The sequence below is a fragment of the Cololabis saira genome, chromosome 13 (genome assembly GCF_033807715.1).
Source record: "Cololabis saira isolate AMF1-May2022 chromosome 13, fColSai1.1, whole genome shotgun sequence".
Lineage (NCBI taxonomy): Eukaryota > Metazoa > Chordata > Actinopteri > Beloniformes > Belonidae > Cololabis > Cololabis saira.
In genome coordinates, this window is record NC_084599.1 from 11297381 (window position 1) to 11314938 (window position 17558).

At 38.8% G+C, this 17558-nt stretch overlaps 1 protein-coding gene across 1 annotated transcript; it reads left to right on the forward strand.

Moving 5' to 3' along the window:
• Positions 1-233: 233 nt before the first annotated feature.
• atp8b3 (ATPase phospholipid transporting 8B3) lies at positions 234-16691 on the forward strand. Its single transcript, XM_061738955.1, has 27 exons — positions 234-254; positions 515-569; positions 1195-1286; positions 1440-1553; positions 3093-3191; positions 3758-3819; positions 4375-4447; positions 4684-4754; positions 5514-5605; positions 5698-5856; positions 7396-7484; positions 7560-7753; positions 7873-8081; positions 9158-9183; positions 9340-9501; positions 9774-9960; positions 10124-10236; positions 11215-11382; positions 11686-11797; positions 11931-12006; positions 12090-12213; positions 13916-14102; positions 14196-14419; positions 14514-14597; positions 14679-14903; positions 16383-16521; positions 16618-16691. The coding sequence occupies exons 2-27, from the start codon at positions 533-535 to the stop codon at positions 16689-16691; spliced, it is 3192 nt and encodes a 1063-aa protein (XP_061594939.1). The 5' UTR covers positions 234-254; positions 515-532.
• The last annotated feature ends 867 nt before the right edge of the window (positions 16692-17558 follow it).

Sequence of the window (17558 nt, forward strand, 5' to 3'; positions counted from 1 at the left end):
GTTTTGGAAACCCTGTGTGACAGATGCAAATGTAGAATCTGAGCAGCCTCTGGTCTCTCTCACCAACTTCCAGTTTCACTCTATTTCTTTGCAAGGGAGACAAACATTAACCGGCCTCGAGTTCAACATAGTAACATTTTGTTTTTGTTTTAAACTAGTTAATGTTAGAGCTCTGTAGAGCGGCAGCTCCCGGGGGGCTCCGTCTGGCTCAGCAACATTGACACATAACCTTCTGTCTGCCATGATGTGTGTGGGTGAGTATGGTAACTTCAATAATAATAATAATAATAACTTGCATTTATTTATATAGTGTCTTTCAAGGAACCCAAGGTCGCTTTACTGTGGTATATTATTTATTCAGTCCATTCACATATACACTTGGTGATGGTAAACTACATGTGTAGCCACAGCTGGCAGGCTGACGGAAGACAGTGTAATGAATTACTGAACTGATAAAGGTGTCTCAGACGGGGTATATTGGCACTGATTCCATTGTGCTTTCTCTTTGATGCAGCATAACCAGAGTCCACCGATGCAGACTATCATGACCAAGGACGGCATTGAATCTGGTATGCTTATTTTTTTATCTGCACACTTAATTTTCTTAATTTCACACTGACTAAAAAAGTGTATGTGCTTTTTTTTTTAAACGTACCTTTTTTAATGAGATCCATACAGAAGAAGTTAACTAAAGTGTTTTGCATTTGTAATGATATGTTCAGTAATCCATTAAGATCAACAGTGAGTGTTAGTATCAGCTTATACATTTAGAATAGATTATTTAGTCATCTTTCTACAACAGACCTTTAGATCTCAGCTATTTTGACATTAAAAATGGAAGGTTAACAGAAGTGTTACATGACTAATCACAAAATAAAAAAGGACTTTTTGTAATGTCAAAAACAACACATGAATGACTTTCTTTCTTTCTTTCTTTCTTTCTTTCTTTCTTTCTTTCTTTCTTTCTTTCTTTCTTTCTTTCTTTCTTTCTTTCTTTCTTTCTTTCTTTCTTTCTTTCTTTCTTTCTTTCTTTCTTTCTTTCTTTCTTTCTTGTTAAATCCTGCTGTAGAAAAAATGGTTGTAGCTGTTAAATGAATCTGCTCGTCTGTGACAGTGACAGTGCGTCCTGTTTTTTGTCAACTGATGAACACATAACTGTGACAGCTCTATGAACTTTGAAAGTCTGTCCGACAGAGTTCACGTGGGAGGTGAGGGCCAACAGTCGTCACTACCACAAACAGAAGCAGAAGAAATCCTTTCTGTGTTTCCACTGGGGACGATACGCAGTAAGTCATCATTGCTTCCACACGGCAACCTGACACCTGTTGGCCTGCAAACAGGCAGAACTTAATCTAATCAGATATGTATTGTGATTATGTCCCTTATGTCTCGTGTCTTTTGCTCTCTAACCTTCTGTTGCCATCCCGTTTGGTTCCCAGGACAATGTGGTGCGCAGCTACAAGTACTCCCCCCTGACTTTCCTGCCGCTGACATTATTTGAACAGTTCCAACGAGTAGCAAATCTCTACTTCCTCCTCATGGTGGTGTTGCAGGTCAGATGAAGACTCTACTAGTGTCTGTCTCATCATAGGTTTTTACATCTAATGAAATGAAGATGTTTAGACTCTGTTATTGGGCTCTTTGTGACAGTATTTAATGTAGTCTGAGGGGGGAACACAAAGTCCTATGGTTTCAAACTGCAGGAGTTGTTATCACTAATAGTGTATCTCCTGTGATGATCCATTGAAGTAATTTTCAGCCTTTTATTTAATTTTATTTTGAAGATTTTCTTTAAAGTTGGATGAAAAAAGAAAGTGAAGCCTTTTTCACTTCTAAGCTTTTACATGGAAATAATTAAGACCATCTGTCCCTTACCAGGTCCTAAATTTAGGAAAATACAACCAAGGAAGAATACCTCACAGCATATTAAATTTACCTATACATTATGAAGACATTTAAATAAACTAAGTCAAATGGTAAAGGACAGAAAAGTCTCAGTTCATGGATGTTTGCAGATGGTCATTTATGTGCAGCTTTCTATGCTGCTACAGCATTTCAGTCAAATCCAGGTTTGGACTTTTGGCCAGAGCAAGACCTTGATTATTTTCTCTTTAAGCCATTTTATTGTACATTTTCTGCTCTAATTTGGATTTAGCTGTGTATAACACTTTGGTCAACTCTCTAAAAACGCACAGCAGCACAAGTATGGCACAAGCCGTGCTCTTCTTTTCTTCTTTTATCACTTTCATGAAGTTTAAAATATAACATGCGGGTTGAAACCTGGAGAAATGGCAAAATGATCTGTCTCCGTAGACTAATGGACTCCCAAAAAATCTGGAAGCACCTGATTGCTACTTACCTTGTTATTCCAATGGAAGCTACAAGAGTGTACTTACTTTTACTTTACTTAGTTTTCATGCACTGCCTTTAAATTCAATATTATATTTATCAAATATTGTCATGTGTTGTTTACGATGGAGTATTAGGGCCAAACTAAGACAAAAAAAATGGAAATTACGAGAATAAAGTCATAATATTACGAGAATAAAGTCGTAATATTAAATATATTATAAATATATAAATATAACTTCACAAGATGCTCAATATTCCTCATTTTAACAAAGGGAGAATACTGCTCTTACTGTTAGAGTTCTCATAAATTACGACTTTATTCTCATAAATTACGACTTTATTCTCGTAATATTACGACTTTATTCTCGTAATGTTACGACTTTGTTCTCGTAATATTACGACTTTATTCTCGTAATGTTACGACATTATTCTCATAATATTACGACTTTATTCTATTACGACTTTATTCTCGCAACATTATGACTTTATTCTCGTAATTTTACGACTTTATTCTCATTATATTATGACTTTATTCTCGTACCTATATTTTTTTTTGTCTTAGTTTGGCCCTAATACACCGTCGTAGTTGTTCTCCTTGAAAAGCTGTATTTATCTAATCTTAAAACCTGGTCAGGGCCACGCGATTATACACTATATGTCTGGGTGTGTAAAACCTTAGAAGTGTGTTTTTTTGGACTGTGCTTTCCTCATGTCTGCTCATGCTTGCATGTGGTTTCCAGTGTGTCCCTGCCATCGCGTCCATACCGTGGTACATCACCATCATCCCACTGCTCACGGTGCTTTCTGTTAGGGGGATCAAAGACCTCGCCAACGACATGGTGGGACAACCAGTTGCTTCTTCTCTGCTCCATGTTTCCGGTCTCACAAAGATGCATGAGCTCATCACAAACAGCCTCATGAATGAATTTATGTTCTTGACACTTCAGCGTGTACATTTGCTCTTTTCTCTCCTTCATTGTCCTCATTGACTCTTTGTCCTCTCCCCATTGACAAAAGCAATCATCCTTGTAGCATTAATTTTATTTCGTATCATTAAATCTTTTCCTTTTAAATGCAGGCGTGATGTTTTGCATGGAGAAGTCTCTGGTTAAGTGCATCACTGAGTTACGGTCCTTAACAGCTCTGGGTGAAACGCTTGCTTGACCCCTCTCTATTGACTAATCATTTAGTGGAGGGTGTAAATCTCCCGGCTGATGTCACTGCAGGGCCCCATAATGGCATCTCTCCTTCCTCCTTTCTCCTTTCAGCCTTTCATGACCACCCTCATCCCCCATTCACATACTCCCTGACCATCACTCTCATCCCCCATCCTGGTCAACTGTCTTTTCTTTCATGGTCTCATTCTTTCCATCTGTCTCTGTGTGTCTGTTCATCTTTGATTCAGGCAAGGAGACGCTGTGACTCTGAAATTAACTCCCGACATTGTGACATACTCCTCTCCCAGAGGTGAGGGCAGAGGCGGAGCCATATTCTCGCAGGAGTTAACATGGTTCCACCTTGAAACAAACCACTAATGAATCTCTAATGAAGTGGGATGGTGTGAATCCCCGGATATTCCTTTTGTGAATCAAAGCAGGATACATTCACAGCCCACATGGATCAAAAGACTAAAAACAACTTCCTGATGGCATCTTCTCTTATTTCCAGTTGTATTTTTTGCAATTTTGCAGATAATTTATAAAAATTTAGATGTTATCTGTTGATGATGTTATGTAGATGTGGATATTATCTTTAGATGTTATCTTATGAAGTGATTTACGTAATCCTGATTGCACTACAAATTAGATGAAAAAGTCAACATTTTTTACCATTAAAACCTACTTTATGTTAATTGCCATAAAAAGCATTTGTACTGTACAAACTATTATTCTATACATAAATAATCAGTTTGCACGGCATCCAAACTTTTGGTTGGTTGATGTCAAAGCAAATTATATATAAATGCATGTTTTTCTTGTGTGTTCAGTTCAACGTTCAGTTCTCGTCTGTTCCTTGTCTCAGTTTTAACACGGCTCAGTGGAGAGATGTATGTGTGGGAGATCTGCTGCGGATCCACAAAGACCAAATCATCCCTGTGAGCCTCTGAGTTCAGAAAACATTTGCAGCCATTTTCTGTCAAAAGTGTTTGAGTTCCTGTCTCCAGGGTGGGATGAGATTGCATCATTGTTTGCCAGTACAGATAGTTCACTAAAAAATAAAATAGATAAAATGCAGATTTTTATTGTATAAGCATGCAGAAGATATTTGTTTAGCTCCCTGAAATAAGCTCCCAGTCTGTTTTGCTTTTACAGTTTCTTTTATTCTCCTCAGGCAGATGTCGTCCTACTGTGCAGCTCAGAACCACACAGTCTGTGTTACGTGGAGACGGCTGACATTGATGGGTAAAACAAAATATCCACCTTAAAATATTGTCCATTCTGTTCATTGAAACTTCTGAATGATTTGTTAAAAATATATGACTTAATCCATCCAACTATAATCAAGCGTTTATGTATGTACCTACTTTGCCTACATGCTGCAGTTTATGTGGTGGCTACATTATAGCAAAAGAACGCAGTTATGTAAAACAATGCTGATAAAATACATATACAACAGCACGCACAACAAACTGGGGCAGGCAGGTCACAAAACTCATTTGTTGTTGCAAGACACGATTGTCAATCATGAAATTATGGAAGTAGTTTGCCAATTATAACTGAAAATGTTGAGCAAAAAAACCTTGATGGTTTGAGTCCAGAGGGTAAAGCTTCGGTGAACTGAATAATATGCTTTTATTTAAAAAAACAAACAACTATAACACTACTTTGTCATGCTCGTGCACATTAACACACATCAGTTTTAGCTTCTTAACCAGCTTCATTTCCATTCCTTTGCACAATTTTTTTTATCTTATATTTTTTATCTTTTTATCTCCACCGCAATGTATATATTATATATATTGTCCATATTTTGTAATTATATATACTTTTTATATTTACTTTTTTACCTTTTTACCCCCTTCCCCGCATGCGTGTGTGTGTGTATGTTAAGTGTACTGCTGCTAACACGTGAGTTTCCCCATTGAGGGAGTAATAAAGGACTATCTTATCTTATCTTATCATCTGTTCAGCCTAAAATATCAAGTCTTTCTCCTCATTCAGAGAGACCAACCTCAAGTACCGGCAGGCTCTCAGCGCTACGCATGACGAGCTGACCTGTCACCCCTCAGAAGAGGTCCTTGCTACATTTGACGGTAAATACATGTTTGGAATATAAACTGAATATTCCGGTTGAACTGATTTTAATTGAGAGCCAAAGTGAGCTGGTTGACCTTTAATCATACAGGTGTTGTACGCTGTGAGGAACCCAACAACCGCCTGTACACCTTCAGAGGTCAGATGCAGTGGCAAGGAAAGCATTTTCTCCTGGACAACGAGCACATACTCCTGAGGGGCACAGTCCTACGCAACACAGACTTCGCCTACGGCCTCACAATATATACTGGTATGGGTGGAAGCATTTGTTCAAGTCAAGAAGTAGATTTGATTGTGGATTTTTGTGGATCTTCAAATTTTCAATTTTTCAAAAGACTGCAAAGAGTTTTTTGAATAAAATGATAATTGGGTTCACACCATCTACGGTCCTTTAAGCCAGTGTTTCCCAACTCTGTTCCTCAGAGCCACACAACGAAGTTTGCACAAGTCTGTTAACCATACAGTGATTTGTATCAGGGTGTGCTGAAGCAGGGAAACATCTAAGAAATGCAGGACAGGGGGCCCTGAGGACCAGGGTTGGGAAACACTGCTTTGAGCAACCATTGAGCGGTTATTATTTAACCACGCGGAGGTCCTTGTCAAGCAGATCAATGGATCAAACTCCTTCAGAGATGGAGTTATTCAGAAACTGGTCCGATGCAAGCTTAGCCGATTTGACATTGCTTACTTTAAATTTCCAGGGATCAAAGTTACTTTACTTTACTTTACTTTATTTATTTCTCAGGACAATGCACATTGATGAACATATATACATATGTAAATGTGCCAGATTGTAGCACAAGGCTAGTTTCCATCTGTAGTCCAATATAGGCAGGTAAGGTGTTAAAAGCAGAGAAGATAAAAATGCAATAAGAAAAAGAAAACAGAAACAAAGACAAGTACAATTAGTAAAGACAAGTACAATTAGTAAAATGAGAATGATAAAACAAAGTTAGTAGGTAGGAGGAGGCCCAAACACACATTAGGTGTGTGTACACATTTGTTGACCTCTGAGCCTCATTTTTATCTGGTTTTTAAAAGTTGTTAAAGAGGGGCATTCCCTTATTTGTACAGGTATAGAATTCCATAACGCACTACCCTTTATGGATAGTGCGTTATGGCTAAAAGCAGTTTTTCTGAACGGAACCTCTACGACTCTGTTGGACACTGCTTGAGTGACCGCGACTGTCGGTATTTAAAAAATTCCTGGAGGCAAGGTGGTGCCAGCCCATGTAGGGTTTTATACATTAGACAACTGTATGAGAATTTGCAGAAGGTGTCGAAGCTTAATAGATTGTATTTGCCCAAGATGTTGCAATGATGGTATGAGATAGGGTTTTTATCTAGGATTTTGAGTGCTTTTTTATATAAAACCTCCACTGGCTTGTGTGTGGTAGGCCCCACCATGGTCCAAAGTTTACATGTTACCGCTGCATTAGGACTTAGTTGGGATTAGTTTGCTGCCCTTGAATGTTTGTGTCATTTTTACACATGAAGTCTAATGTCTTTTATCAGTTTATGTGAAATTGAGTCGATAATTCTGGAAAGTATAATGTGGTGCTTTATTGATCCTTGTAAGGAAGATCCTCTCGTATCCTGACCTCTACAGCGGGGTCACACATCCCCCTCGGGGTGGAAAGGATGCAGTGAGTTGCTCATGGGCACATCAGCAGAGGCTTCGCTGATACAAGGGCTTGAACTCTCACCCTTGATCTGCAGGATGGTCTTCTGGCTCACGTGGTGGGGCCGCCGCAGCGATGGCAGCTGACGGTTGTTTGTTTTGTGGCAGGCGCGGACTGTAAGATCCTGAGGAATTGTGGGAAACTGAAAGTGAAGACGACTCAAATGGAGAAAGTTCTCAACAAAGTGGTTATCGGGGTGAGTGGGTGACGGCTAGTACGAGGCTACTCGTGGACTTGTTGTGAACACTGTGTCTATGTTCTGGATTCCTAGATTGTCCTGTGCGTGCTGCTGGCCGCTCTGCTCCTCGCCATCGGCAGTGGCTTATTCTCCAGTCGGGTCATGAGCCACGAGGGGCTTCTGTCGGCTCTGGTTGTTCACGGCAATCCAGCCTACACTGGATTCCTCATCTACTGGAGCTACATCATCCTTCTCAGCCCAACCATGCCCATATCGCTCTATATCTCGTTAGTTCCATCTCCAATAATACAATTAGTGGGTGTGGAGGAGAGGGAGAAAATTGATATATATTTGTCTGTATGTTTTGTCGCTATATGATGCGTGCCTCCTCTATGTATGTCTGCAGGTTTGAGGTGATCCACACAATCCATAGCCTGTTTATTGGCTGGGATGTAGAGATGTATTGGCAGCAGGCAGACAGCCCGGCTCAGGCCAGGAACACTTCGCTGAACGAGGAGCTCGGCCAAGTGGGTTACCTGCTGAGTGACAAAACTGGGACACTGACCCAGAATCGTCTGCTCTTCAGACAATGCTGCATCGCTGGGGAGGTCTACGGTAACAATGACCGGCATCCTGTCCCACAGATTAATTACAGCTTTTTTGTTTGTTGGTTTTTGCAGTGGTTTCATATTCATTTTAACTACAATGATGCCTTTCTTAAAAAAGTATTTTTGTTAGTGCTGCAAAGGCAACTTCCAAACACTTTTATCTTCCCTTCTTTGGTTTCCAATTTAAAACAACATCACATTGATATTGTTGTATTGTTATGTTCTCAAATTTTCTATTGAGCAGAGATAAGTATTTTTTTTCCTCCTTGAAAGCATACCAGGAAGAAGTTGTTTGGGCTATAACTGCAAGACAAGCAGAATATTGGTCTTTCCATAGTTTCTAAATAATCAATGGTCCTGCACAGTTTGATCAAACGATTCAAAAACTACTCCAATTATTTTGAATATAAACTATATACACTATATAAACGAATATAAACAGGTAAAAGCTCTAAAACGTATACGCCTTTTCATCATTACTCAACATGGTGCTCCCCTAAAGGAACACCTCAGAGTTAAATCAACCCTATAAGTATGTTACATTTTAATGAGAGTAAACTTTTAAGGAACAAAAGAATGTGTATTGAAGAAGTTTCATGTTAAAACTGAATATGTGTTTGCTGCAAAATACCTGTGAACCCTTCCATTTTTGCTCCTATTGACAACACTTTTTTCCATACTGGTAGTCGACTTGTACAGACTTGTGACAACGAACCAACTAACAGGAAAGGCAACTCCTCTACAAACAGTCCTTCCGCTGCACTTTTTGGACATGTGTACAGTCAATTTTAATCGATTTCCTTTTTTTTTGCTTTTTAATTTGTGTATATTACTCTGGAGAGAAAACCTTGCATAAAAAATGACTCTCACTGATCCAGAGAGACAACCTGAAGCATCTGCTCTGCCCATGGAAACCAAACTATCATTAGGATCTTGTTCAAATCAGATCAGCTTTTTCAAGTGTTTTTAAGACTGATTCCCTCATAGCTGTTTACTTTTCCTGTCTTTGTGATGCTTTTCGTATTTTAAAATGTGTAAACGGAATGTGCTTGATTTAATATAGTACATCTGCTTTTTTAATAGGTGATGCATCTGTCAGGGCAGAGGAGGTACAGGTACTAGTTCACTTTGGCTCCAATCAGCATCTTTCAATTGTGTTTTGTATTTGTGTCCAACTTAAGTCCAAGTAATTCTGTAATCTTTCTTGCGCTAATGTCTCTGTTCATACATTGAAATGTCACGTTTCGTGTATTTTGTTTCTGTAGCCCATGGATTTGAGCTGGAATCCGTTCTCGTGTGGTGGTTTGTGCATGTCAGCTCCCAGCCTTGTGCAGCGCCTCAGAGAACAGCAGTGTCCACTCAGCAGGCAGTTCTTCACTGCACTGGCTTTGTGTCATACTGTAATGGCAGAGTGGAAAGAAGGTGAAGTTTTGCCCATGTTTTTTTGTGTTTTATATCCAAATAGGTCAGTTTTCATCATGTAGTTGCTGTGATTGATGATCAAAATTTATGCACAATCTGGCCTCAGGTCGGATGTTTTATCACATGCTGTCCAGTCTTAAAAGGAAAATTGGGTTTTTCTTTTTCCATTCTTTTTTCCACTCCTCCTCCTGACATAGTTATATGCATGTTAGCATGTTCATTCCTCTAACGCAATGTGTTTACTTCCACCTTGTGTGTTGGCCACCTTTTCCCAGAGACTCCTGTTTACCAGGCTGCATCCCCGGACGAGGAAGCTCTAGTTGGAGCAGCCAGGGAGCTGGGCTGGGTCTTTCTCTGCAGGACGAGAGATTTTATTTCTGTCTCAGAGTTGGGTGTCTCTCGCCAGTATCAGCTGCTGACATTGCTGGACTTTAGCAGCAAAAGGAGACGCATGTCTGTCCTGGGTGAGAGCAGCTCCCTTAACACACACTATGATCACAGCTTTTGGTCTCGGAGAGTTTTGTTTAAATTTATCGCTGCACCTGAAATTAAGTATTTTTCTGTCTTTTATTATAAATATACTTTGTATTCATAGTGGCTTTGTTTGTTCGGTTTCTTTTTTGTCAGTGCGGGAGCCAGATGGTGGATTAAAACTATACTGTAAAGGGGCAGATTTGGTGATTCTGGAGAGACTTCAGAAGGACTGTCCTTATCAGGAACAGACTGAGAGGGCTCTGGAGGTAGACTACTGTACTATATGTTTGAAAATAAAAACTCTTGTGTTTTCAGTCGTCATTACGTGAATATTTAACACAAAATTGTTCCTCCTTGTCAGGGCAGAATTGACTCCATTTACCATATTTCCATATCATATATCTAATAATTAAAACTTTTCGGCAAAGATCATGATTGAATAATGTCCAGTGTGTCATAAACCACATTCAGTACTGGAGTTGAGGGGGGATGAGGGGGGATGGCATCCCCCCTGAAATAAAAACGGTCCAAATCATCCCCCCTGTAAAACTGCCATCCCCCCTTTCCATCCCTTGTGTCATTTCATCAATGAATGTGTTTTTACTGCTATTTCAACATTTAGAGTCATCACCAGAAAAATAACACCAGAAAAATAACTTATTTGACAATTTTCACCTGTTTCATGTAAATTTTCACTTGAAATAAGTAGAAAAATCTGCCAGTGGGACAAGATTTATCTTCTTATTACAAGCAAAAAAATCGTGTTCCACTGGCAGATTTTTCTACTTATTTCAAGTGAAAATCTACTTGAAACAGGTGAAAATTGTTGTTTTTTCCAGTGATGAGTCTTGTTTTAAGTGTAATGAGATTTTTTTTACTAAAATGAGACATTTTAACTAGAAATAAGACAAATATTCTTATTAAGATTTTGAGTTTTTGCAGTGATCCATTTTACTTATCCTGTGAAGGACAGAGTCATATTGATAAGTTCAGAAAACTGTTTTTTATTGTATTTGATGTAAGCCCAGTGGATATTTAAAGCTTACAGAAGGCTGCATTTAACTGCTGCTATGTCATTCCTGCAGTATTTCTGCAGGTGTTTTGGTCTGTGCTATTATTTGTAATATATTATATTATTCGTAATCAGCACAAATTATCTGTCCCCATATGATAAAATCCACCATCCCCCCTGATTTTTTTTTTACAACTCGAGTACTGACCACATTAACTTGTTGTTTTTTCAGTTCTTTGCTGAGGCCTGTCTGAGGACTCTGTGCGTTGCGGTTCGATCTGTTCCTCAAGCATTGTGGGAACAATGGAGTAAAACTCTGGCACTGTCTGCTGCCATGGCAACTTGTGAGCGTGACAAACTGCTGGAAAAGCTGTACGATGAGATGGAGACAGACTTACGGGTGGGCTCTTACTTAGTTTTGTGAACGTCTTGCATTGGCAGCAGCATCACAGTCATGAGGTGCAGCACAACAGTTAAATCAACTTTCTGCCAAAAGGATTCTTCTTTTCTCTTTCCCTAAATTATGATTTCTATGTGTGGAGAACAATGTAAGAAAAAGAATCCCATTTTCAAGACATCTTTTTTTTTCAATCCAATGCAATCCAAAAGGTCATTATTAATTTTACCTCTACTTTTACTCCTTGTGAAAGCTTTACTGCTTTAATAAAGTGAAGATCGTACAAAAAAATCAATGCTTTTTCAGCTTCTTGGGGTGACAGCAATTGAGGACCGGCTTCAGGATGGAGTACCTGAGACTGTTGCTCTTCTGCAGGAGGCTGGCCTTAAAGTATGGGTGCTGACTGGAGACAAAAAAGGTAACGGGACATGTAAGGGAGACTGTCACCAGTTTGAATGCAGTGCTGCATCTGCATAAAAACAGAGTGTCACAGGGTTTGAGTCTTTTTCTCTCCTCTCTTCTGCCTGCCCTCTCTTTACTTGTGCTTGTAGAGACAGCTGTGAATATTGGATACGCTTGCAAACTGTTGGATCCTGATAGCAGATTACTGGAATGGCAGGAGCTGAGGTCAGCAATGATAGAACAAAAATAAATAAACAAATCCTCACAAAAGCTCAACCTATCTCATTGATCTTTGTTTACCCATGCAGACAGATACTCCAGTCGCCAGACCCACAGGTCAGTTTCGTCAAGGCCAGGCTGCCAGATATGTGGGCAGCACACAAAGAGAGAGCTCGAGCAAAGACTTCTGTGGTCCTCACCGGACCTGAGCTGGTAAACAAAAGTCTGGACAGTAAATAGATAAAATGTAAAGATTGAAGAATGTACAAATAACTCATTTCGTTTGAACATAATTCTGTATTCTGAAAAATTGAGTTGTCTGTATCAAAGCTGAGGGGTCTGCTGGTTTCAGGGCTGCAATAACAAGACTGCAGAGACCCAAACCCTCACTATCTTCTTGTTTCATGTCTGTCCATGTCGCTGTGGACTGACCGGTGAAAAGGAAAATTAAAAAAGGCATTATTCTTGCTTTTAAGTGGTGGTCAGCAATGATAATGATTCCTCGTTCTCACAGCTTGAATTTCCTTTGGAGTCGTTGGGGCTTTGATATACACTCATTTAAAAGCTCCCTGTAAAGACAGAAGCAGTCCAGTTCTCTGCGCTGGGTGTTGTAGGTGTTTCCCTGCTCCAATGTGCCCCATTCTATTGAATGGGTCACCATTGGCTTGTCATCACCATAGATACCTAACAGTCGATACGGCACAGTACCAGCCCGTCTGCATCAATAGCACTGTTCAAAAGGTATTTGTAATCAGCACCTCATTCCAGTACCAAATTAACTTTATTATTATTTATTATTCAGTTAAAATAGTTGAAACCCTCTGAATTACATACAAAAATGCATAGTCTGTATTTTAACACAAAACCTTAGAACTGTAATATAAAAATATTTAGCAAGTAATGTACTTAGTGATGTAATGTAACTATTTAGCAAGTAGAATATTAAATTTTGTGCATGAATGTGTGTAATTTTCTCATACTATACACTACCATGTGTATTATGATACACATGGTATCATAATATAGAAAATCTGAAGATCAAAAAATTATTAACAATATACGGAATTATTTATTTCCTAGTAAATTTGCAAACATTAATTTTATTATTCATATTATAAAAATAAATGAATGTTATTCATATATTTTTTCTAATCATTAATCCTTTTTTTTAACGAAATATGATATTACAATTTTTCAGTTTTGGCGTTTGGGTAGAGGAAAACATCTATTGAGATGATTGTAAGCAGTTTTGGTTCTGAAGGGATGAGGTTTAAAGATGCAACACACTCAAGCAGGTGGGCGGCGAGTCCAGTCAACACATTTTATTTGGCAGCTGCACAGCCAGTGGTTCCAGTGTTCACTCTGTTTGATAAGGATTATGACCAGTTTGCATATATATATCCTTGTCTCAAAAATATCAATAGGCAGTCATCTAAAGAAAACCAAAAAGGCTGAATATTAAAATCAATTTGAAAAAAAAACATGTCTCTAGTCTCGGGTGCGCAATTTCATTTGTAGAAAAATTAGATTACTCCTGCCTGTGGGCAGAAAATTATATTAATGGCTACACTTAAAGGAAAACATGTTTTCTGAGACATTTGTTTACATCCTTGAAAAACCTCACACAAAAAATTCTTAACATGCTCATCCTTTGGCCTCTGCATGGTGTGCAGCATCTGATGTTAGATGTCTGTGGTTGTCCAGGTCTGCAGGAGCTTGTTAATGACCTATTCATCTGAATCTCGTGTGCTGGAGCAAGAAACATCTAAAACATACAGGGCAGTAGCTCTCGGCGACCTGGACTGGAGAACACTCCTTTAGACACAACAGAAGCATGCATGCGCATCGCCATGCCTGATTACTCATCGATGAGGTCAAGTGTTAAGCTGAGATCCTTGTTGGTGTTTCACCCCAGGCAGAACTTGACCAAAAACCAGAGTTGGGAGCCTCTTTCATCCGTCTGGCAGAACAATGTCAATCGGTGCTCTGCTGCCGCGTGACACCTTCTCAGAAGGCTGAAATTGTTAAGTTGGTGAGGAAACACACCAGCTCAATCACCATGTCCATCGGCGATGGTGCCAATGACGTAAACATGATCAGAAGTAAGTCAGACCAAATGAGAGGTTGAGAGTTCATAAATCTGAATACTTTTAATGCTGTCTTCATGTCTTTTCTGTTTTCCCCCCCAACGACAGCGGCTCATGTTGGCGTGGGTCTGGCGGGAGTGGAGGGAGGCCAGGCCGTGCAGAATGCAGACTTTGCAGTGTCCCAGTTCAGGTTTTTGCAGAGGCTGCTGCTTGTCCACGGCCGCTGGTCCTATCGCCGCATTTCTTTCTTCCTCCACTACTTTCTGTTTAAAACCTGTGGTTTTGCTCTCGTGCATGTTTGGTTTGGTCTCTTCAATGGCTTCAGTGCTCAGGTTAGAAAATGATCAAACTAAACTCCATAATGCCTTTGAATCCTATCTGTATATTCCTACTGTGCATTATTCCAGTCTCTTTCTTCTCCCACAGTCTCTCTACGAGACATGGTTCATTGCTCTCTACACCGCCCTTTACTCAGCATGGCCAGTTATGTGCATGGCCGTTTTTGAACAGGTCAGTCAGAGGTTTTAATTAACCAGTTAATGAGAGAAGGATAAACATCTTTGTCACAAGAGCTGCATCTTTGTGTTATAGGATGTAAGTGCAGAAAGCAGCTTGAAAATGCCAGAGCTGTACAAGTGTGGACAGAAACAGGAGCTCTCCAGCCCTCTGATGTTGGCCTTGTATCTCCTGTACGCTGTCTACACATCACTCATTCTCTTCTTCATCCCTTTTGGAGTTTTCTTTGACACAGCTTTTGACTACCAGACCATGGCAGTCACCGTCTCCATGGCAGCAATGTTTGCTGCCTCAGTTGAGGTAAGGATTATCTTTTTGTGGCCTGCAGCAACTTTTGACCCAAAATCTTCAAATAATCTTAAAATCTCACATCAATAACATCATTTTTAACCAATTTGGTCATGATGATTACTGAAAATCAAGCCATATGTTGGAAAATATATGAAATGTGACTCTCAATGGAAACGTATTGCTCTATTAAAGTTATCTTGTCAAATAATAATGACGCTGAAAATTGTCATCAACTGTAAATACAATAAAACATTACTTTATTTCCACATCTTATTTATCATTTTATGAATAAAACACTTTCACAAACTTTTCCTTTAGGCTATTATAGAATTTTCTCAAGTGCAATTTAGAAAAACAGAAATGAGGTGATTAAGATGAAAAAAATACAATTTATCAAATTATGATTGATTGATTCACTGTTTATACATGAGCTGGGAATCTCTGGTTGTCACACAAGTACATTCATATCTTCTGTTTTTAAATATTTTTACAACTAAATTTTGCTTCACACTCCAAGGTCCCATCCAAGAGCATGAAGTATATGCAGTAGATGATCAATCTTGGGCTGTTCTATGATAAATGTGCTGCGCTGAGCTACAGTCTCCTGTTCTGTTCTGAAGGATAAATGTTCTTCTGTTCATGCTCATACCTTTATTACTGCACATTCACATTTGTGCAGAGGTGGGTAGTAACGAGTTACATTTACTCCGTTACATTTACTTGAGTAAGTTTTGGGAAATGTTGTACTTTTAGGAGTAGTTTTGAATCACTATACGTTTTACTTTTACTTAAGTAGATTTGTGAAGGAGAAACTGTTACTCTTACTCCGCTACATTAGGCTATGTTGAGCTTGTTACTTTTCTTTTATCCCTTTTATCCGCGTACGCGTCAATCTCATGACATCACTGGTGATTCTTTGGGAAAAATGTTTGTTTTTGCATGTTTTGTCACATTTACACAGACTCAAACACACACAGAGTTTCTATGAGTTCATGGGCTTGTTCTAGTTCTGCCTGGTTAAAAAAAGAAAAGTACAAAGGCTTGACATTTTGTGCTACATGTGCTTAATTTATTTTTTTATTCTGTTATTATTTTATTTATTTTATTATTTATTAAAGTACTTGAATTCACTTTAAGATTATTTCAATTCAAGCTATTTTTTATTTTTTATTTTATTTTTTATTTTAATTTATTTTATTGATTTAATTTGCCTGAAGATGATTATTTTGTACTTTTGTCTGTTTGAATGGTTGTGTTAAAAAATAAATCAGCCGTTACTCAACAGTTATTCAGTACTTGAGTTGTTTTTTCACCAAGTATTTTTTTACTTTTACTCAAGTAATTATTTGGATGACTACTTTTTACTTCTACTTGAGTCATATTATTCTGAAGTAACAGTACTTTTACTTGAGTACAATTTTTGGCTACTCTACCCAGCTCTGCATTTGTGGTTGTTTTTCCTCCAATGACTGTGCTTCTGTTTGTCAGATTGTGCTGTTGACCAGGTACTGGACCAAGTTCAATACAGCGATGATGTGCGTCTCTGTGTTGCTGTTCTTCATCTGCACCAGGATCACTCACAGCACCCACCTTTTTAAGAAGTCACCCAGCGACTACTTCTTTCTCGGTACCTTCCTGCTCTATTCACAGCATCCACGTTTTTCATTAACTCTCCTGGGTTATGGCCTTTTTAACATCCCATGTCTGAATTTAATCCAAACAGAGACCAATATTATCAAGAGTAGACAAAGGCATGCAGCAGCACAAGAAGAAACATCAATTTTTGTTGTTACTTAGTGCTTTCTTTTGTACTTGAAGAAACAGTGGTGCTTTTGATCGGTCTATTTGTTTCTCACCAGGTGCGTCGGATAAGGCCTTCATCGATCCAGTTGTGTGGCTAACAGCTTTTCTGACTGCCTGGACAGCTGTTTTGCCCTCATTCACTGGCCATGCCTTCAGTGTCATTCTCAAAGTCCATGACAAACACAAGGTGAGACATCTGTGTGTATTTCTGTTTGTAAAAACACAAAGGACAAAGATTTTCAGAGTGAATGGAGACCAAAAGAATAAACAAAGCACCAAAGGCTAAAGCTAAGATTGTGGATATTTTGTACTCCTCTGGACTTTAAATTAATGGAAACAATTGAATTTGCTGACGTAAGAAACTCTTACAAGGGTTTGGGTCACCGGACCACAGGCCTCCCTTCTCCTCTTTTGCTTTCCACTGTCATCTGCAATATCTAATAAAGACATTCAAAAAATAAGTCAGTATATCCTATAGCAGGGGTTGACAACCCAAAATGTTGAAAGAGCCATATTGGACCAAAAACACAAAAAACTAATATGTCTGGAGCCGCAAAAAAATGAAAAGTCTTGTATAAGAATGAAGGGAAATGGCGAAGGGCGAAATGTCGAGGAAAAAAAGTCGAAATGTCGAGATTAATGCTGAAGTAAAATCTCGAGAAAAAAGTCGAAATGTTGAGAAAAAAGTCGAAATGTCGAGAAAAAAGTCGGAATGGCGAGATTAAAAAGGAAAGGAAAAGGAAGAAAAAAAGAGAAAAAAGAAGAAAAAAAGAAGAAAATAGGAAAAAAGAGGCCAAACATTTTTGAAAAAGCTCCAGGAGCCACTAGGGCGGCGCTAAAGAGCCACATACGGCTCTAGAG

Coding starts and splice junctions, on each gene's coding strand:
- atp8b3 (XM_061738955.1), top strand. CDS start 533: ATGCAGACTATCATGACCAAGGACGGCATTGAATCTG. Junction 12,007..12,089: donor CTGGAATGGCAGGAGCTGAG/GTCAGCAATGAT, acceptor TTACCCATGCAG/ACAGATACTCCAGTCGCCAG. Junction 14,103..14,195: donor TGACGTAAACATGATCAGAA/GTAAGTCAGACC, acceptor CCCCAACGACAG/CGGCTCATGTTGGCGTGGGT.